We start from the raw sequence: 22,544 nt of genomic DNA on the forward strand, positions 1-22,544 counted from the left end.
GCGGGTAGTAGTTTGCACAGGACAGGAATCAGACCCCTGCCGGAGTCTGCACTAATGGGTCAGAAAATTTCCTTTTGAATTTATTTTTTATCCTGCAGGGGTGTTGATGTGTGTTGATGTGGTGTGTGTGACAGACGCGGTGTTTGCGGGTCCCATGCCCACTATGGCCACGATCAAGCTGTGCACTCACCGCCCCATCGTCAACCACCCCCACTATGAGGATGCCGGCCTCAGGTCAGTGGACGTGTGTTCTTTGTGCCTCTGTGTGTGTGTGTGTGTTGTGTGTGTGTTGTGTGTGTGCGTGCGTTTGTGTTTGAGTGTGTGTGTGTGTGGTGTGTGTTTGTTGTGTGTGTGTGTGTATGGTTGTTTGTGTGTGTGTGTGTGGTGTTGTTGTTGTGTGTGTGTGTTTTTGTTGTTGTTGTGTGTGTGTTTGTGTGTGTATGTGTGTTTGTTGATGTATCATTTGTGTGTGTGTGTGTTTGAGAGAAACCTGAACCTGATTATTATTTTTGACCCATTACAGAGAACGAACCAAGCAAGTTTACTCAATGTACAGCCGAAAGCCGGCAGCAGAGGTCAAACAGAATCTGTTAGACCTTAAGGTCAACTACGCTATTCTGGAGAACTCTTGGTGTGTCCGTCAGAGCAAGTAAGTCTCATGCTTAAGGGCTGAATTCCGTAGACCCAAAAACACTATGCAAAATAGTCATACGGAAAATTTGTGCAAAATTTGCAGGCAAAGAGGAAAGAGTTGTCCACAGACCTGAAATTTACCCGCCAGTTGTGATTTATACGAAGGCGCCATTACAAAACGTGTCGAAAATGAGATGATTTTGGTTGCAGTCCTGGAAGAAGAAATGCAAAGCAAAGAGGCAGCACTGATTATAAGTGAACAACATTGTGGAACTCTGGCAGCAGCAGGGTGCTTACAGCCACCTGACAAAGGAACTTGGTTTCCATGGAGATCGTTTGTTAAGAGTGTTGACCTTGAGGAAACACGTCTGCCTAAGAAGAGAGAGAATCTGATTGCACTGGTTCGAAACCCATAGTTGCCTGTATTTTCTCCCCCTCTGCTAGACCTTGAGAGGTGGTCTGGACGCTAGTCATTCGAATGAGACAATAAACCAAGGTCCCGTGTTCAGCATGCATTTAGCGCATGTTAAAGAACCCACGGCAACAAAAGGGCTGTCGCTGTCAAAATTCTGTAGAAAAATCCACTTTGATAGGAAAACAAATAAAAATTGCAGGCAGAATAAAATGGGTGGTGCTCTCTGTGTAGCGACGCGCTGTTCCTGTGGAGAGTAGCCCAAATTTCACACAGAAAAACCTGTTGTATCGACAAAAACGAGTTATGCAATACAATACATGTAGCTATCAAGGAGCCAGTTAGCTCAAGCACTTGGTTGAGGGTGATCTCCTCAAACACTGTCATCTGAGAAGTGAGCTGTCTGCCCAAGTAAAGTTTGCATGTGAAGACAATAGTTCTGCTTGCTTGTACACATTTTTGCAGTGAGTATTGTGCGAAAAAAGCTTGATGCAAATGTTTTTCTTCCATGGAACAGGTCCATGGAATTTCACCTTTTTTCTTTTTTTTATGTTATAAATGTGTTTTTATTTGTTGATTATAACCATGGGTATAACTGAATATATTACTGGCAACTGTAAATGACCGAAACAAGTGCATGATAAGAATCAGTTTGATTTCAGACAAAATGGCTGTTGCAGTGAATGAAAATTAGAAAGCCCTCTCTAAAATTGACTGCATTGATGCTGTATTGTAGTAGGTCATACTAAATGCACAAGTACTTGTATTATGTGCATATATGTCTAAAATCCTACTCTGTTTATGTTTCTATATCATTGCTGATTCATGTTTGTACCTTTTGTGTGCTGTCCCTGCCAATATTCCTTGCCACCTCCGTACTCTTGGGAAGAAAGACATTATTTTATTTTACTCTATTTTGTTCTGTTCGATTCTATTGTGTTTTGTTCCGTTCTGTTCTGTTCTGTTGTGTTCTGTTATATTCTTTTGTGTTCTGTTCTATTTTGTTCTGTTTTATTTTGTTCTGTTTTATTCTGATCTGTTCTATTTTATTGTGTTTTGTTGTGTTCTGTTCTATTTTGTTTTGTTCCATTCTGTTCTTATCTGCTCTGTTCTGTTCTGTTCTGCTTTGTTCTATTGTGTTCAGTTCTGTTCTGTTCTGTTCAATTTTATTCTGTTCTGTTGTATTGTGTGTTCTAGTCTGTTGTGTTCTGTTCTGTTCAATTTTATTCTGTTCTGTTGTATTGTGTGTTCTAGTCTATTGTGTTCTGTTCTGTTCTGTTCTGCACTCTTCTGTTCAGTTCTGTTCTGTTCTATTCTATAGTACGGTGGTGTGTTGTGCAGGCCGGGATGTCGGATGCCGGAGATGTGGGACATGGAGGACGAGGAGAACCGAGGCAGAGAGGCCCTGTGCACGCTGCTCCGTGAAAATCCAGCCCCTCACTTCTCCCGCGTCTTCCGCAACGATGTGTACGATGTGCTCAAGGTCCTTCCCAGCCCCGCCAGATGATGGGCTGTGGTTTGGTTTGGGTTGGTTTGTTTCCGTGGTGTGGTGCTGAAAGCTTTGTTCTGTTGGAGAGAGAGAGAGAACAGTTTGAAAAGAAAAAAAAAATTTTAATTGGGGACTGGGTCTTGTTGGTGATTGTTGTTGGATGCATTTTATTATTGTGAACTGCCCTTTTTTCTTTTTTTTTCTTTTTTTTTTTAATATTTGACAGCATTGAATGGTATTAATGCATAATTTAAAAACAAAATAGATATATATATTTTAAATCATTTCAAGGTCCAATTTGTGCATTGGGTTTAAGTGCAGAACAGACGTATGCTCTTTCGGTTTTCTTTTCTGTTTTTTTTTCCCCCAACAGATTCAGTGGTGTAGCATGTATGGATCAATCTGTACACTGTGACACGTCTTTGAAACTGAAACGGAGTAGTTGTTTCAAGAAAACTGAATTTGGGCTGTAATGACACAGTTCTGAAAGTTATAACCAAAGAGGGAGAAGGGGATCAAGCAACATAGTCAAGTGAAAGATGGTGATGATTTAATAAAATAATGCTTGACAGGAAAAAGAAACGAAAAAAAAAGTGGGCTTGGGAGGTGCTAGTAAGTTGGGTTTTTTTTGTTTGTTTGTTGTTTTTTTTTCTTGTGCTGCTTTTAACAATATGTCATCTTTGAAAGACTTGGTACAGAAACTTTTGAACAACATTCTGCTCCGTCTCTCACTTGCTGTTTCGTTATGAATCAGATGATCATCAGGGGAGCATACTTATGAAACCCTTTTAAAAATTGCATTCACAGAGTTTGAAGAAAATACAGTGCTCTTTCAGGGTTGTGCATGGGATTTTATTTTATGTTCTTGTATTTTTTTTTTCTTTTCGTTTCTTTTTTGTTTTGTTTTTTTGTTGTACATTTTCTCCTCCCACCCCTTTTAAAGAAAATTTGTTGTTGTTGTCATTTTATATAAATATATATAAGCTCAAGTATTTCTATTGAATGAAATCGAACTCTGCTGCTTTTTTGTTTTTTTTCTGTTAGATACCTATTCGTTTGTTCACAAATCACAAATTTGAAATATGGTGTTGCAGCAAAAAAAAAAAAAGAAAAAAAGAAGATTTCTTCCTTTCTTTCTCATTCTTTCCTTCATTTTTTTTTCTTCTTCTTTGTCTCTGTTTGTTGTTTTTGGCTAGCAATGTATTTGTGAAATTTTATTCATTAAGTTATTTTTTGTGCCATGACCCCGATTCTGTCTGTGTTTTTATCATTTAGAATAACGATTGTTATTATTATTGATACTTATATCCTGATAATAATAAGTGTTGAAAATGAAGTGAATCACAGCAGACTGTGAAATTGAAACAAAAAACATACACACCCACACTTTTATATATCTGTATCTATCTATAGCTGTCTATATGTTTACACACACACACACACACACACACACACACAGACGTGCAGTAGCATTCACACCCACACGTGCATACATGCATGCGGCACACAGACACACACCCACCGCTTCCCACCTACTATTCCTCAGTCCATCATTGCTTTTTCCTGCTTGTTTTGCACGGTTTCTGAAAGACAAGCATAAACTGACTAACTGCAGACAAAAAATTGTTATACGGTATTACAGAGTTTGGGCATCCAAACACTTCTGCTGAAAAGGGAGCAAAGTGAATTCAGAAGGTACTGACAGTGTTTGTACATGGCACTGACAGTGAGGAGTGACACTGCAGAATCTATCAGATTTCTGATCCAGTGTTCAATAGTGATCAGGGTAAGGCACTTCACTCTGATTTTCCTTACTCCATTTAGGTGTGATACCTGATGTCGGTTGAGGAAGGTTTTAGCGGAGGAAAAAGGATTGGGCTCCACCTTCCTGTGCCGAGCCCTAGACACAGTGAACATGAATTCATTGCATTGATGGCCTTGATATGGGACCTTCCACCCTTTCCTAAACCTTTGATTGTCGGTGAAAACGGAATGTAAGAATGATTTGAGACAGAATTGATAACATTCATATGCGGCACTGCAAATGAATGGAAAACATATGAGTGGTTCAGACAACCTCCGGATAAATGTGTTGTGGCAGCAAAAGGAAAGAAAAAAATAAATGAATGAAATCTTGCAATTAGATCTGATATTTTGATTGCTTTTATTGTGGACTACTTTTATTCCCTGTATTTTCAAAAGAGTTGTGCACTGAATAAACCTGCATACCATTTGGATGTACACTTGAGGAATTCAAGTTTAATTAGGAAAAAAAAAAAAATGTGTACGACTTCACTATAGTTTGTTATAGTTTCTCTACCAGCATTCCACTGCATGTAAATAGATGGTTGCATACAATTCATTTGTATGCTTCCACATTTTAAGTTTAATCAGAAATGAAATGCACATAATATATTTCTTTAGTTCATAGTTTTCTTAACCTGAATTCCTTATTATTGTATTTGAATGGATGATATGCTTGCCATTTAGATGTAAACTGTAGAATTTATTTAATCAAGAAAATATATTATTTGAACCACTGGATTATGTTGTACACATATCCATTTTTCATGTAACAGTTTTAAGTGCATTTTATCACATACCATTTAAAGGATGCATCATTTGATATGCACATGTGAATTTTACCAGAAAATTGTATGTCACACATTTCCAGTTGTATTGATGTTAATCAGTTGTTCGCATACATTTAAGTAAGAAGTAATGTGTGAAGTAAAACTTGAGAGTATTTTTGCATTGTTTTCATGAAATAAATCTGATGGGGTTTCTTAGCAATGTACATGAACTGCTTGAGTCTCAATGCCTGACCAGCATGTTGGGTTTATATGTAGGTCAGGCATCTGCTTGCTTAGATTTTTATTTTTAACATACGGCGTGATGTAGTGTATATAGATTAGTCTGCATGTTTTGAAACTGAAGCTGAAACTGCTTGAGCATGACCTTTGGATTTGTCTTGTGAGGTTCCCTTTCCGTGGTGGTCAGGACTGAAAAGTTATGGAAGAAATTTCACAACTTGGCATCAGAAGTTGAACTTACTTGTATAATCTGACCGCCATCTTCCTCAGCACAACTGGTACAGGAAGGTTTTGGGTTGGTCAGGCTGTGAGTGAACTGAATTCACAGCTGCATCAGTGTCCTTCAGCCACAGGCGCCCAACCATGGTATTGCAACAGACTGCCATGATAAGAGTGAGTTCCAGGCCAGAGTCATGGTTAAGGCTAGGCCTTTCGTCTTGCTTTGGACAGCTTCTTTTACCTTTCTCATCCAGAAACTGGTTTCCATGTATAGCACCAAAGTCCTGTTCTTTTGATTCTTAGTTGTGAATTTTTTCTGTGTGAATTTATGCGGAATCGGAGAACCTGTACCATTGAAGGGCTGACAATTTGGCTGACTTCAGGATGGTGTACATACAGTACACACACTTTGTATTGTTGTACCTGATAGTACCATGCTTTAATACTCATAATATGTAGTGCTTTCTTTCTTGCTTTTTGTTAATCCACAGCACCCCCCTTTCCCCCTTTCGCTTTCAATAGCTCATGGGCCTCATTGTCTTTCTTCTTCCTCTTCTTCTCCCATCAACTATGTGAAGAGTCATCGCGGTGCCACACAGAACTGTTAACCAGAATTCTCCAGGTCTGTCTGTTGTGTGTCAAAGCACATGTCTCTGCAAAAGCATTTGCAGAGACCCAGGCAAAGTCATATTACCAATAGTAAAATGATGTATTGATATGTGTTTCCATGTCCCTGTATTTACGCATCCACCCAGTATTCTGTGAAACACATGTTTCTGTTGGTAATACACTTGGTTGACGGGACTTAACAGTTCTCTGACAGTTTGGGAGAATTCATTAACTCCCGCTGCATTTAGGAAAACATATCAGTAGGGAAAGTGAGTGGCTTAATCAGAGTTGACAATGATATTTTATTTTTTTGAATAACAAAGCAAATACTGAGATGGTCAGACTGATTACAGGAAAGACACAATTCTTCTTCGTCTTCTTTTGATCTTTTTCTGCTGCTTCCTCAGCTCTGTGAAGAGTCACTGGGGTGTTTGCTGCACAGGACTGTTCACCAGATTCCTCCAGGTCTGTCGGTTATTTGTCAAAGCTTGGGTCTCTGCAGATGGTTTTCCTGTCCGTTCTGCAAAGTTGTCAGGCTATCGTTTTTTTCTGTCTCCCACTCCTTGCCTCAACAGATGAAATTGCCCACAGCTGAATCCATGATTCATTTTTTGAGATATTGTAATTCCATGCTAAGTGTTCATATCAGTGATCAATAGTGATATGTATTTAAAGAACAGTTTGATTACATATGTTTTACTATGATCTGATGGTGCAAACTCCAACAGGGGTCTGACTCCTGATTTCTGCCAGAAAAGAGACCAAGGGTCATGCTGTGATATGTTAAATTAGCATAATCCAAAAAAAAAAAAAAAAAAAAAAAAGAAGAAAGAATCCTTCGAATGATAAGCTAGCCAAAGTTGAAAATGGTGATGACTGACATAGTTGGGTCAGAGAGAGACATTGGACACTCACAGAGATGGCCAGTAGTGTGTTTTGCATGCTGATGTTGCAGAGGAAGGTTCCATGTATGTGTGTGCCCACTTTCAGATTTTCTGTGTTTGAAATTCAGGCTGCTCACCCCAGGGAGAGCACATCGCTACAGTTCAGTGTAAGGTGTATATATATATATATTTTTTTTTTCTATCAAAGTGGGTTTTTCTACTGAATTTTGCCAGGGACAAGCCTTTTCATGGCATGGGCCTTTTTACATGCACTAAGTGCATGTTACACACGGGATGGACCTTTGTTTATCATCTCATCCGAATGACTAGCGTCCAGACCACTACAAGATCTTGTAGAGGGGGTGAAAATGCTAGCTAGTGTGGGAACTGATCCTGTACGCTCTTGCTTCCTTGGCGGGCATATTATTACCACTAAGCCAACACTCCACTTGCCCACTGGCTGCACAAACTGAATGCTTGTGACCAGTTTACAGACCTCATGTTTCAACAGGCCATAGACAGCACAGAACAGAGGGTCAAGCCACTGTGTGTGTGTGTGTGTGTGTGTTTCTCGAGATAAGTCTGCTGCTCTTCTAGAAATCCATGATACCAATATATGACCAAAGAATAAAGCACCCATTGGAGGTTATCACAGGGTTTTGTTGCAACAGAGTGCACACTTTTATTTGGTTGTTTAATTTAATTGTGAGCATGGTTGATTTCTTCAGGCTGTCTAGTTATGTTGTCCTTCCACTTATCTTGTGCTCAGTCTGTGTGAGTGGTCTGTTTATCTGTTGTTATTTTTCATGATGTAACATCATAATCTGAATCCTCTGTCATCATAATCTGAATCCTCCTCATCAGAGAGATATAGTTCTGCAGCTTTACTAAGGACATACTGACGGTATGGTGGACAGAAAGATAGAGCAGAACATACATTTCGAATGCACAGGATTGGAGCATAATTAAAATCCTACAGTCTCTGTCAGTGAGTAATAGATAATAATGATAATAATCATAGTACATTTATATTGCGCTTTCCAACCTCTCAAAGCACTTTTGAATGAATCAGTATTGTTATTTATCAGTGTGGGGCATTATGTATTATATTCACTTCACATCATAGCTGGTCAGGCATCTGCTTGGCAGATGTGGTGTAGCGTATATGGTTTTGTCCGAACGCAGTGACGCCTCCTTGAGCTACTGAAACTGAAACACATCTTACACTCACAAATAGAAGAGAGCTGAAAAATAAAATCCTGAAGTTTCTATTTGTGAATAGATTTATGTTATTATTTACCAGTGTGGGGCATTAGGAGTTGTGTTCACTTTACAAATTAAAAAAAAAAAAATGCACAGGACTGGAGCATAAAAACCAGAAGTCTGTGTCTGCTAACCTGTGACTGGGTGGTTTGAAACAGATGAAGGTATGGGGTGAATTGGTCTTTTTACATTATTTTCAATATTTTTCTCTTGGTTTACGTTTTACCTTGACTGACCTATACAAGTATGAGTCGGTCTGCTGATGGTTTTTTTTTTTTTTTTTTTTTCATAATTGGTCTGGTAATGTTTTTTTTTCTGTGGTATATGTAATTTTATTTCATTCTTTTTTTCTTTTCTTTTTAGTTAGGTCATTATATTTTTACTTTATATTTTTTATATTTAAAATCATTTATATTGTGAGTCAGGTTTCTGATTTATTCTATGTTATTTTATTCTTCATTTTGATTAATCTTTTTTGTTTTTGTTTGTTTCTTTTAAACTGAGTGAGGTGATTCATTTGAACAATCTTTCAGACACCTGCCTGTCATGTTAAAAAATGGATGAAAAGATGATACTTTTTTTTCTTTTCTTTTCTTTTTTTTACCATACCATGTTATTGAGAGAAGTGGACTTAACACAGTTCACACAATATTGCACCCAGCATAATGATGAATGAATGACATGTTGGATTTAATGATGATTTGTACCTGCAGCATTTTATTTGGGGGTTTTGGGCGTTTTACTCACGACACTCAGACAGTATAGGAGGATCTGTGGCGGAGTGGACAAGGTGTTGGACTTCTGATCCCATGTCCCCTGGTGATCAGGGTTTGAGGCCCCCTTTTGTTGTGTCCCTGGGAAAGGCACTTTACTCCAGTTTTCCTCACTCCACCCGGGTGTGAACAGGTACCTGGGAAGGTGAAAACGGCGGAAGGAGAAGACTGGGCCCTGCCTTCCTATGCTGAATCCTAGACACTATGGATATGAATTCACTGCCCTTGATGGCCGTAAAAGGCTACGAGAACTGAAATCTCTAACTGAAACAGTGATATGGATGTAAATTAATTCTTGGTTTTCTAACTTATTGCAAACAGAACACATGAGATTGGGTGGAGCAGAGATATGGAAAATACTGTTGAAGAGATGGTGTGGCAGCGCAAAGTGATTATGTGCAAGCACACATGTGGGATGTATGAAGGAAAAATGTGCAATCATCAGTATACCTGTTTTAAATGAATTGTCGGTGCTTTAGATTCTGTTTGAGTTGGGTTCTTTATTATTTATATATATATATTTTTTTTTTCTCTCCATGATTTTATGAATGAGAAATATAGTATGTGTTCTGTTCATGATCTCATTTTAACACAACTCAAAAATTATTTTAAAAAAAGTTATTGGTGAGGTATGGCATAGCTGGAAATGTCCAGAGAGGAAAAAGAGAGAGAGAGTGAGAGAGCAAGGATGATTTATTTAATAAATGAAACAGCAGGAAAAGATCATCTTGAAAGAAATAAAAAGATGAATGTTTTTACAGTCTGTGATGATATGAGATTAAGGTTTTTTGATGCTGGTTAATGGCACTGAGTGTATACGTAATGACCCAATAGGCCAGCAAAGGCCTCGCAGTATGCACATTACTTCAGGTTGATAAGTAACTCTTATTTCATTTTAATTATTTGCCTTTTGTGTGTCTTTCATTTCATTATGTTTTAACGTATTTAGTTGTTTGTTCATTTCATTTTCTGTTAATGTTTTAGGCAAGCCTAGGGTAGGCTCATAAGGCCATTTTTTGGGGAGGGGTGAGGTGGGGGTGGGGATTGTGAAGTCAGGCATCTGCTCTTTTATGAATTTTTTTTTTTTTTTTATCAGATGTGAAGCATAATGTTTGGATCAGTCTGCTTGCTTTGACACCTTGTTGAAACTTAAAATAGTTGAATAATCACATTCATAGCCATGAAAAGGGATGGTTTTGTTTTATGGCATATTATTGTACAGTCCGTTTACACCTCTTCTTGACCATTATAACTTCCTGACTGTATTAAGAGAAAAACAACAACAAAATAGCAACACAGTAAGTGTGAATTTTGGTGTACGAGAATGGGAGAGAGAGAGAGTGGTAGAATGCAATGGAAATCTGGACATGGTAACTGTTTGATTAAAAAGAAGATGCCAATAACATGTACTGTGGAAGATTGTGGTGTGACATTCCCCATCTCTGCATGTTTTATTGTGTGTACTTGCCCGGAGGTTTTGTTACTCACAGCTCTTGTTGTTACTCTTTGATTGGAGAACGTTTGAATCATGTTCTGCTTTGTGATGTTTCTTCCTAAACAGAAAAAAAAATATCACCACCATGTACCAGTGATGACCATGACATCACATGTTTGGATGCACTGCAGCAGAATCAGTTAGGCCTTGGTCACGATCATTCACCAGTGATCAGGATTCGAGTGCACATTTTGGCATGGTGTTGTGTCATTGGGAAAGACGCTTTTCTCTGATTTTCTTCACTCCACCGATATGTTAATGGGTACCTGACTTGGGTTAGTGAAGGTTAAAATGGCAGACTTGGCCATGCCTTTTTATGCCGAGCCCTTGTTACAGGGGATATGAATTCGCTGCCCTGCCATAAAAGGCTGTGGGACTTTTTAACCGTAATACACGTTTGCGGTATGGATTGTATATCATCATGATCCACTGATGGTCTTCATTTTCACCCATTTCATCCGAATCGGGGCCATTTGATGTGATTGTAACAGCTGTACTTACATCGAAACTCCAAAGAACAGTTGACCTTTTTTTTTTTTTTTTTTTTTTTTGTATTGCATTGTTGACATTAATATCTGTGTTTACTTGTTTTTATGCAAGGTCATGTGGACATATCTGGCTGGGTAATTGTGGTGAAAGTAGCCTTTGACATGTGAACATGTCTCTGCTTCCAACTCTGAAAAAGGACTCTGCTTGGTACAACGTGTACTTAACGCTTGTTTATTGAGTTTAACCCAAGGAAGCAGTATCCCTCTCTTTTTCGTTGTTGCTGTTTTGCATTTAGTTGTATTTGTTAGTCAGTCCAATAGTTCAGCTGTCTCTCCTCTTTTGAATTATCACTTTGCTGTATTTGTATTGCCAGATTATGATTTTCTTATTTGATATTTCACCCTCACTGTAATGCTAGATTACGACTTAAATTTTTTTTTTCCGGCATACATGGTACATTTTTGGTCATTAACACTACATTGTCTTTTTGATTTGTTATTGCCAGCATTTCTTTTTGAATCCTTTTGCAGGGTTAAGAATGGATTGTCAGTTGCTGATATAAGTTTGTTTCAAGAAACTTGAAGTTTGCAGGTCTTGTAACTTCCAGGGCTGGGTTGCCCAGAGCGATCTTATCAGTGCTAAGTTTGAGTGGCATTGAATTTTCCCCAAGTCTATGGTCATACCATAGGCTTTAGGAAAGTTCATAACTATAAACAAGCATAATGATGCTAAGATGGCTACTGCAGCTTGGTCCAGAATTGTAAATAAAGAATAATTGTGTAATCTGTCTCACCATTCATGTGTTTCATAGCTGGGCTTCTTGAGTTTTTTTCCGTTAGTAGTTCATTTACAAAGTATATCAGGAGCTCGACTTTAAACATTATGACATTTTTGTATGCTTACTATTACTGCTTTTCTGTTCTTCAAGAAAACGTATATTGCAATGCACTTATTTTTTGTTTGGTTCTGGATTTGATTCTAAAGTTTTTTTTTGTGTTTTTAAAAAAAATATCACCATTACATCATTATTTTTGAAAATGGTGAGGTGAGTAGATACAGATTCTTTGATTTAGTTGTATGGAAAGAAGTGCACATCTTTTATTTCTTTTTTTTTTTATTAGACGGGCAAACCTTCAGCCTTGGCAGCCCAGGACTGCTGCTGCTGATAGAAGCAGTGGGAACTGGTGTGCTCCAATAAGAAATGCAGTCAAGACTTAAGAGGGATACTAACTACTACCAGCGCCTTGCAGCTTCGAGATTGGTACCACAGAGCTGCATCTGCCCCTGCCCTACCTGCTGGCATTCCATGACCCACCTGGAACCACGTGTGTTTTGCACATCCACAGACACACCACATTGTCATCCTCTCTTCCCAAGACAACCATGATTTGACCAATGAATAAATCTGTTAATGATTTGTTTGTTTTTGGATGACATAGTGGAGGTTTAGTTGTTTAACAAAGTTCAGTTTTGCAACCAGAGAGAACTATTTCACCAGCAAGTTGTTTTGCTTTATTTTGTTGCATGGTCGTTATTTTTGTTTTGTGGTGGTGGTAAGAATGGTTTAAAAATGGTGCAGGTGTGTGAGGTAATGGTTATTTGTTAGGAAAGAAAATCCTGTTTTCCTTTTAACTGGTATGTACGGAACTGTTCTGCTTGTTAGTTTGGATTGTTTGCTTATTTTGTGCGCTGTTCGCTTTAATTCTTTTTTTCCTCTGCTTATCTTGTATTGAATCATTTGTTCTTGGTGGTCTTCCCACTCTGATCTGTTAGATTATATTTTTCAATAAAGAAGTACAAAATGTTCCATCATTCTCAATGTGAAAAGTGTGTGTACGTGTATGCATGTACGTGTATGTGCAGCTGTTTGCGCATGTGTGCACATAATAAATATCTGTGTGCATGTGCACTTATAATCTTTCTTTGCCTTTATATATGTATATATATATATATTTTTTTCCCCCTTCTTTTCTTTTTCTTTACTAATTAGCTGGTGATTATCAAACCCATCAATAAAAATTTGGTGGACTATTAAAAAAAAAAGTCAAATCTAAGACACTGTTGGGACATTTAAAAAAAGAGAAGCAAAACAGACAAAAACTAAAAAACACAAAAACACACAAAAAACAGCAGCATTTCATACACAGAGTATCTCTCAAAACTGACCGAAGTGTATCTCCCCTTCAAATGCTGCTGGCATTGTCATAACCAATGTCTGAAGAACCACAGTACATACTTCAGGATATTTTCCCTTTGAAATGCTCTTGGCACTGTCCAAACTTCCGACTTCACTCACATTGCCCACACTGCACTGGTCGATCAACAGGGGGTTGGGTAGCGTCTCAACCTTTTATTATATTTAACATGGGGCATCACACTGTAACAGATGACCGATTATAAACTTGTCTGTCCAGAAGTACCAAGAATACTGACACCCAGTCTGTCTCAGAGATTCAGAATGCAATAAACCATTTGCTCATACTACTTATTCCTGTCCAATGACAGCAAACCCTTGTGCTACATGATGCTCGACTAATCAGTTCCTCCGTCTTCACACAACATACTATTGACACTGTACTGTATATGCATTGTAGGTTTGCCATTTCTGGATCAAGAAGATAGAAATGGTTCCTGACTTTATAGTTCCTTTCCCCAAGTCTTTACAAAAAAAGAATGCCCTCTGTAATATTCATTTATAGCATTATTATGACTTATTTTCATTATTATATTGTTGAAATTATGCCCTCAAAATTTTTTTTCTAGAATTATTAATATCATTATCATTACAAATATTATTATCATTATTAAACTGATAGTCTTGAACTATGAGGCAAACCAATGTATTGGCACACACAGACAAGACTGAGCAGCCACCTTGACGGTGACTGGGCTGACCCCTGTGGGCACGCTTGTTACAAAACCGAGTGAGGGGAAGGACTGTGTGACCTGGGCCAGCTCCACACCATTAGCTGCACATGCAAGACCATCATTCTCAGCAGGTAAATCTGTACACATTTCATTCTGTTTTGGCAGCATCACTGTTCATCAGAATGGTCAGACTGGGGGTCCTCCTCCTTCGTTTGTGGGCTGCAACTCCTACATTCACTTGTATACACCACTGGGCTTTTACGTGTTTGAACATTTTTATACCTGCAATGTAGATATGTAGGCAGTCATATTCCATATTCGGGATTGGGGAGAAGATGGGGGGTGGGTACAGGGAGGGGTGGGTGGGGGTGCATGCCAGGCATGTTTCCATAACCAACCGAACACTGCATGGATTACAGGATCTTTAACATTTGTATTTGATCACCTGTATACTTATATACACACGAACGGGGTTCTGGCACTAGCAGGTCGGTACATCTGTTGACCTGGGGGATCAGAAAAATGCACTCTTTACCCACCAGGCACCGTTACCAGGACTTGAACCCAGGACGCTGAGATTGGTCCAATGCCTTGTGACTACTCAGCGGTTGCCCCGTCATAGAGTGGGGATCCTAAGAAGTGGGGATCATCATCATGGCCTGGCTTCGCTAACGAAGATCTAGGAAGGGCGTTGTCCACGTCTGATGCAGGCACGCTCATGGCTGACAAGGCCAATGCGGGAAAAGCAGAGTCGGCCGCAGCGGTTGCAAGGGAAAGTCTGGTCTGGGTTCGCGGCTGCAGCGTCGTGGTTCTTCCTCCTTCTGCGTTTGTCCTCAAGGCTGGCCCTGCGGTTGTTTTCGAAGGAGGAGACAGCTTGGTGGATGGTGCGTCGCCAGGTCTCTCGATCAGCGGCTACTGCGGACCACTGGCAATGGTCAATGTGACAGGCACCGAGAGCTTTCTTCAAGGAGTCTTTGTATCTCTTCTTGGGTGCTCCTCTGTCACGGTGGCCAGTGGACAGTTCGCCATACAGCGCGATCTTGGGCAGGCGGTGGTCCTCCATCCTGGACACGTGCCCTGCCCAACGTAGCTGGGTCTTTAGCAGCACTGCCTCGATGCTGATAGTCTTTGCCTGCTCCAGGACCTCGACATTTGTGATGTAGTCACTCCAGTGGATGCTGAGGATGGTGCGAAGGCAGCGCTGGTGGAAGCGATCAAGCAGTCGTAGGACGTGTCCTTCAAGCCTGCGCAATGGAATTTTTAGGTGGAGTGCAGTGTGCGCAGTACTGGCCCCACCCTTTACACCCGTGGTTCATCTGCCATAGCCTAGCAAGCTGGGACGGTGACAGTGAGGTCCTCAGGTCGTAGGTTTTATATCAGACTGTCCTTGTCCTAGCCTCTGGCTCAAAAACCTTCCTCGGAGGCACGGGGGCGCGGCTACTGAAAGTCGGGACATGGCCATGGACCCAGGGTCAATGCATGTCGAGACTGTCCTGCATTCCTTAGCACTTCATGGGTTTTACTTCAGACTTTTCCTTGTCTTAGATGGACTGCCTTCCCGGGCTGTCGAGCTCCATCTGCCCGCATGTGACAGGTAGCACAGGGTTACATGGTACCTGTGGCAGGTAGAGACCTGACCTGACAAACAAACAAGAAGTGGGGATATGTCAGTGCAAACTGCCTGGGGTCAATTCCCACAGGGTCTCTTTGGGTGTGATTTCTTTTTCTTCTTTTTGCATTTTCCATCATTTGTGCCATATGACCAGTCACCACATTGACCATTCACAGCTGACCAGACACACACACAAAGCAAATTAAACAAATTCTGATAAAAACCGGAAACATGCAGTGGTGAACATGGAATTCCATGTGTGCATAATGTTATTACAAATGTTCATACTTGTTTATTTGATTTTTATGCAGTGTATCAAATAAAAAGTTTTAAAGCATTTTTATACTTTTACTCAAGTGTGCACTTCAACTTTTATGGCCAGCTGAAGGAAGGCCACCGTGAACTTGGAAGACCCCGCTGTCACGGAATTTTTTTATACTTAAATTCGTAGGCCTGTGTTGTTTTCAACTGGCACTCCATCCGAACCAAAAAAGCAAAACACGAACGCGAATCAAGTTTTTTTTTTTTTTTTTTTTTTTTTTTTTAGAAGAACGCAAACTCACATTTTCTTTTACTTTTTAATTAACTTAATAATAAATATATAGTCAAAGAAAGAAAATAAGTGTTCATTTCCCAACTCACTCAAAAAATAAATTCGTTATGCCAACTCACTCAAAAGATAAATTCGTTATGCCAACTCACTCAAAAAATAAATTCCTTTTTTCAACTCACTCCAAAAAAATAACAAAAAGTAACTTCACACACACACTACAATGACGGCTGCCCAATCTTAGGCGCCGACCCCCCCCCCCCCCTCCCCCCCGACAGACGCCCTGGAACACTGGGCACCACTCCGATGGGTGGTCCGCCGTTGCAAGTAGTTTTTGGCATGGCCGCTCTCCCTCAGCAGGTAGTCTCTCCCCCGGGACGTTAGTGGAACAGCGTCTCCCTCAAAATGAAATGAAAGTATCCCCATAAGTCTCCCGACTCAACCAGCTATACCCAAATGTCTGCCCCCAATGAATACAGATCAACCATTGCATTCACATAAAGCGTTAACGCTTACATCATACCAAGCAGCTCCCAAAATTATTCGACTTGGAGCATCCCCAACATGAAAAATCAATATTCAACTCACGCATTTTTTTAAGTAAAATCTTTTTCCACATTAAACACAAACCAGTCTTAGCCGAATATTGGAAAAAAAAATTATGAAGAACAAAAATATTTAGTTTCTTCGGCAAAATAAAACAAATCAATAAATACCTTATCTCCAGTATGCCTCGATGCTGTTCACAACGGGAATGCTTCTGGCCCACAAGTCAAACAGCAATGACTGGCATCAGCAAAAATAAACCAGTTCAGGAAAACGGAACTGGCCTAATGTTAACAATTAACAGTTAAAAAAAAAAAACCGGCATTCACGTGCTTCACCATATATCCCACAACAGAACATCGGCTGTGAACCTTATGTTCCTGCGTGAAAAATTGTCCGCATTTTCAAGTAGTCATAAAAATCAACACGCACAAAAAATACCATATAAACAATTGTCACCAACAACACATGTACAAAGCGATTTGTTACACCCGCAAGCGCTTCAAGGACACCTTGAAGACAAACCTCAAAGCCTGTGACACAGAAATCGCTTCCTGGGAAACTGATGCCCTTGACCGCTCTCGCTGGAGGATGCTGTGCTCTAGTGGCATAAAGACAATTGAAAACAAGAGAACGCTGGCCATTAAGGAGAAGCGTGAGTGAAGGAAGCAGGGCTCAACATCTGGAGACGTTTTCCCTTGCAACACCTGCGGGAAGTGCTGCGCATCCAGAATCAGCCTCTTCTCCAATTTGAGGACACACACCGACAGATAAGCCTGCCTGCCTATTCGTCCGTCGGTCCGACGGGAGACTCCATTACACTTCAGTTCGCATTTTTTCCTATTTTATATTTCAAGATGAGAGCGATTCACTCAGCGTAGTTCTCTTTTGGCCACCAGTCACGGTCAGTGTGATTTACTCATGACTGGTGTTCACCCCTGTGCCACGATGAGGCAGAGAACTTCCGACTTCCGCAAGGGAATTAAAAAAAAAAAAAAAAAAAAAAATCAAGTTTACTGTCACAAGAATAAAAGTCATTGTCATACTGCAACCCAGAGTAAAGGTCTGGCTCACTGGAAATCTGACCTATCTAACCCTTATCATAAAAATCAGTGTAAAAGTGTTATTCTTAATCTAATAATCAGCCTGTTATTTATAAGAAATTATTTCTAGTCATAAGAGCAAAAGTCATTGTGACATTGTTAACCAGAGTACAAGTCTGGCATGACTGATCTGATTATACTATCGCTGAACTATTTGTCACCAGAGTAAAGGCGAATGCACTAATTTCTATCGCTGAACTATTTGTCACCAGTCTAAACGCGACTGCACTAATTTCTATCACTTAACTAATTGTCACCAGAGTAAAGGCGACTGCACTAATTTCTATCGCTGAACTAATTGTCAAGAGAATAAAGGAGACTGCGCTTATTTCTATCGCTGAACTAATATTGTCACCAGAGTAAAGGAGACTGCATTAATTTCTATCGCTGAACTAATATTGTCATCAGCGTAAAGACGACTGCACTATTTCTATCGCTGAACTAATTTTTACCAGACTAAAGGAGACTGCACCAATTTCTATTGCTGAACTAAATGTCACCAGAGTAAAGTCAACTGCACTAATTTTTTTTTTCTATCACTGAACTAATGGTAACCAAAACTTATTGCTACTCAAATAAAGATCTGGGTTCACTAAATATTTACATTATATGCTGATCAATAAAATCTCACTAAAACACAAGAAAACACAGGACTCTCACTTGTCACCTGCAAGGACATCTCCACCTCGTAGTCCAGGTCTTCAGGGTCGTCAGGAATGGCAGGTGTCGGTCTGGGTTCCTGCCGCTCCTCATGGCGTGGCTGGTAGGGAGTCTGGCTGACTGGGTCCTGCACAGAAACAGAAGAAACCGGACCTGGCGCTGGGGTCCGCAGCTCCTCTCCTTCCTCTGCTGGCCTGCTCTCTGCAAACTGCTGGTGTTGTCTCTCCATCACCTGAAGACTTAACATCAACGAAGACTCTGCTGGCCTGCTCTCTGCAAACTGCTGGTGTTGTCTCTCCATCACCTGAAGACTTAACATCAACGAAGACTCTGCTGGCCTGGTCTCTGCAAACTGCTGGTGTTGTCTCTCCATCACCTGAAGACTTAACATCAACGAAGACTCTGCTGGCCTGGTCTCTGCAAACTGCTGGTGTTGTCTCTCCATCACCTGAAGACTTAACATCAACGAAGACTCTGCTGGCCTGCTCTCTGCAAACTGCTGGTGTTGTCTCTCCATCACCTGAAGACTTAACATCAACGAAGACTCTGCTGGCCTGCTCTCTGCAAACTGCTGGTGTTGTCTCTCCATCACCTGAAGACTTAACATCAACGAAGACTCTGCTGGCACTACCATAGGCCAGCTGTAGTCTGTCTGCTCCTCCTCTGTGCTCTCCTGGGTGGTGTGGTCTCCTGCCTCCTCAAGGTCTTCCTGAAACGAGAAAGAACACCCTGGCTCTCCAACAGACCTGCTGCAGTCAGTCATCTGCTCCTCTTCCTCCTCTGTACTCTCCTGGGTGGTGTGGTCTCCTGCCTCCTCAAGGTCTTCCATCTCCTGGTCTTCCTGAAACGAGAAAGAACACCCTGGCTCTCCAACAGACCTGCTGCAGTCAGCCATCTGGTCCTCTTCCTCCTCTGCATTCTCCTGGGTGGTGTGGTCTCCTGCCTCCTCAAGGTCTTCCTGAAACGAGAAAGAACACCCTGGCTCTCCAACAGACCTGCTGCAGTCAGCCATCTGGTCCTCTTCCTCCTCTGCATTCTCCTGGGTGGTGTGGTCACCTGGCTGTTCGAGGTGGTCCACGTCTTCCTGAAACCAGAAAGAACACCCAGGCTCTTCCACAGACCTGCTGTTGTCAGTCCCCTGCTCCTCCTCCTCCCTCTGCTCCACTTCCATATGGATCTTCTTGAGCTGGGAAGAAATAAAATCTGAAAGAGACATGACAAAAGGCAGCAAAACACAGTGACAGATAATACGTATACAAATAAAATAAAGTACACTAAACAGTGACACACACAAACAAAACGACGCCGGAACTAAGACAGCAACTGTTGCTAGGACAGTCTCCTGCAACACAAGAACTTAACTGAAGAAAAGACAACGCTGACAGCAAAAAGTCCCTCAGAAACGAAGGTCTTCGTTCCTCTGTCAATCTGCACACACAAAACTGCAAAATATAGGTCAGTAAACAAGTATATGCAAAATACAATGACAAAATGTCGAATTCTGAATGAACAGCAAAGCAAATTCTCAAACGTCGCAAAAGTCGCTTTCTTGAAAGACCGGCAACACTCGGTGGTAGTGGAGGGCGCAGCTTCCAGCCGGGTCAGCGTGAAGTCTGGGGTCCCACAAGGTTCTGTTTTAGGGCCAGCGCTATTTTTGGCGTACATCAATGACTTGCCAGAAGAACTCTCCTCACTGACACGTATGTTTGCTGATGACACAGCTGTCTACTGTTTAAAGGCCTCCAAAACTGACCAAAACTTACTTCAGGAAGACCTCAAGAAGCTAGAAGCATGGAAACACAGCTGGGACATGGCTTTCCATCCTGGAAAATGTACTATTCTCCCAGTTACAAAATCATCCTGTCCTGCAAAATCGGACTATACCCTCCACAACCATATCCTAGAAACTGTCTCTACCTCAAAATACCTAGGCGTTACCATCACAAGTGATCTCAGCAGGGACCTGCACATCAACACCATTTGTGCAAAAGGCAACAAGACCCTCGGCTTCCTCAGAAAAAACCTGAAGATCCCAGCAGTGTGCCTCAAAGAAACAGCATATAAGACTTTCGTCAGACCAATCTTGGAGTACGCGTGCACCGTATGGGACCCGCATACCCAGGACAACATCAAGAAGATCGAAGCTGTCCAGAGACGAGCAGCACGGTTTGTGGTCAACCGGTACCACAACACATCTAGTGTCACCGCGATGATCGACAGACTGCAATGGCCGACTCTGCAGCACAGACGGAAGGTAGCTAGGCTTGCCGTGCTACGGAAAATAATGGACGAAGAGGCGATCGTCGACAAAAGCTGCATCGTGCCAGCCCCACTCAGACAAAGAAGGAAACATTCTCGCCAGCTCAACCAGATCCGGTGTAAAACCCAATGCAGGCAATATTCCTTCTTCCCCAGAACGATACGTGACTGGAACAACCTGCCTGAAACAGCTATAGCAGCAGACACCTTGGGCACCTTTAAGTCTAGGGTGCCCCCCAATCAGTAGTTAATTAGATAATAGGTCCCCTACCGCCCCCCTCCTCCTCCCCACCTCCTCTCTTACCCTAATATTTTTGGTTTTTTAAAATTTATTTTTGGGGCCCTGCTGTCTTAGATCAGCAAGGGACCGGCTAGCTCGGAAGGGCGAAAAGTGAAGTGATAGTAGCCTGCCGGAGAACCCGCATAGAGTAGGACTAGGTTTTCATCCTCACTAATAGGTCTGTCGCTTTCTGTAGCTTGTTTTTCTTTCATCGCAACCCAACAAAAACGGCGTAAAAATCAAATTGATGATTGTGGCCGTCAACGCAGTGAAAGTGAAAGTGAAAGTCGCCCGCGCGATAGCAAACCAAAATGGCTTCTGACCGGTCACGTGACTTCCTGTGTGTCAAGGGAAGCTACTTTCAGTGAAAAAATAGAACCGGAGAGTTGTCTTTCTTAGTCCTTGTTTCTGAACGAACTTCATGCTAATATGAGGGACGGCAGTAGGACTACATATATATACATATACATAAATGTGGTTTACTACTAAATTACTATAACTGAGATGACCACCTAAGTAAGGTGGTTATAATACATAAGTTAAGTATAGCGTTCGCACAATTTGACGTGCATAAACACCAACGTGATTCAACAATACAAACAAATAAACCGTCCAGTTTTATTTACTTTTTTGTATAAAAGAAAGCAGTGATTTTTTGGAGGGTGGGGTGGAAGGGTTGTGTGGCGGTAACTATTTTGTTCACAAATAGATTTACAATTAAAGGGAAACCTACTATGTATAGCTGTTTGAAACATTACAGAAGCAGTTAGACTATGCATAATTTATGTTTACCAGTTATAATCAGCACCCATGTATTTTTCTCTGATATTTTTGTCATTAGCTACTTATGGAATGAATACAGATAGCACTCAACAAACAAAAACAATTAACACAGCATGTACAGTAACACCTTTCCATGATTCAAATGTATAATTTCCTTTCACCTCCTTTTGGAGTTCAATGGATTAACAACAAATAAAACATGCGAACAAAATAAACATGAATTATTAAATTAAAAAAACACAAAAATGAATAAACTGTCATCATGCAGTATCTATATAGGTGTGTATCAAATACATTAGACAACAAAACTAAGGCTTTTTTAATATGTAGATTTGATTTGTCTTTATACAGATAAATAACTCCTCGACATAAAAGCCACCATGACAAAAATAAATGTGTGAAATAGATATTGGCTGTATTGCGTTAGAGCCTGGGAAACTTTCTAGGGTAACAACAAATTATATAGACCTACTAACAGGGAAGTATAGTTTTCTCTTTGTTTTACTGTTACTGTTTGAAATGTCATGCTGTTTTTGTTTGAGTGCTGTATTCATTCTGTAAGTTGTAAATGACAATAATATCAAAGTAAAATACATGGGTGATGATAAATGAAATCTCATAAAGATAAATTATACATAGTCTAACGTGCTTCTTTAATGTGTCAAACAGCTATACATGTATATAACCTGTTTCCCTTTAATTGTAAATTCAATTGTGAACATAATAGTTCTTATCATCCAACACTCCTCGACCCATCTCAAAATCACTGCTTTCATTTATGCAATAAAAGAAGGAAGAAATAAA

The 22,544-nt window shown here is 40.5% G+C and overlaps 1 protein-coding gene across 1 annotated transcript in view; it reads left to right on the forward strand.

Moving 5' to 3' along the window:
- The window catches only part of LOC143293503 (protein C-mannosyl-transferase DPY19L1-like), a 38,241-nt gene extending 25,356 nt beyond the window's left edge, over positions 1–12,885 (forward strand). The window contains exons 20-23 of the mRNA XM_076604403.1: positions 135–234; positions 524–649; positions 2,387–2,528; positions 12,201–12,885. Coding sequence (XP_076460518.1) covers positions 135–234; positions 524–649; positions 2,387–2,528; positions 12,201–12,245 — 413 coding nt within the window. The 3' untranslated portion in view covers positions 12,246–12,885. The remainder of the gene's footprint in view (positions 1–134; positions 235–523; positions 650–2,386; positions 2,529–12,200) is intronic.
- Positions 12,886–22,544: the final 9,659 nt, after the last annotated feature.

Source organism: Babylonia areolata, chromosome 19, assembly GCF_041734735.1.
Source record: "Babylonia areolata isolate BAREFJ2019XMU chromosome 19, ASM4173473v1, whole genome shotgun sequence".
NCBI lineage: Eukaryota > Metazoa > Mollusca > Gastropoda > Neogastropoda > Buccinidae > Babylonia > Babylonia areolata.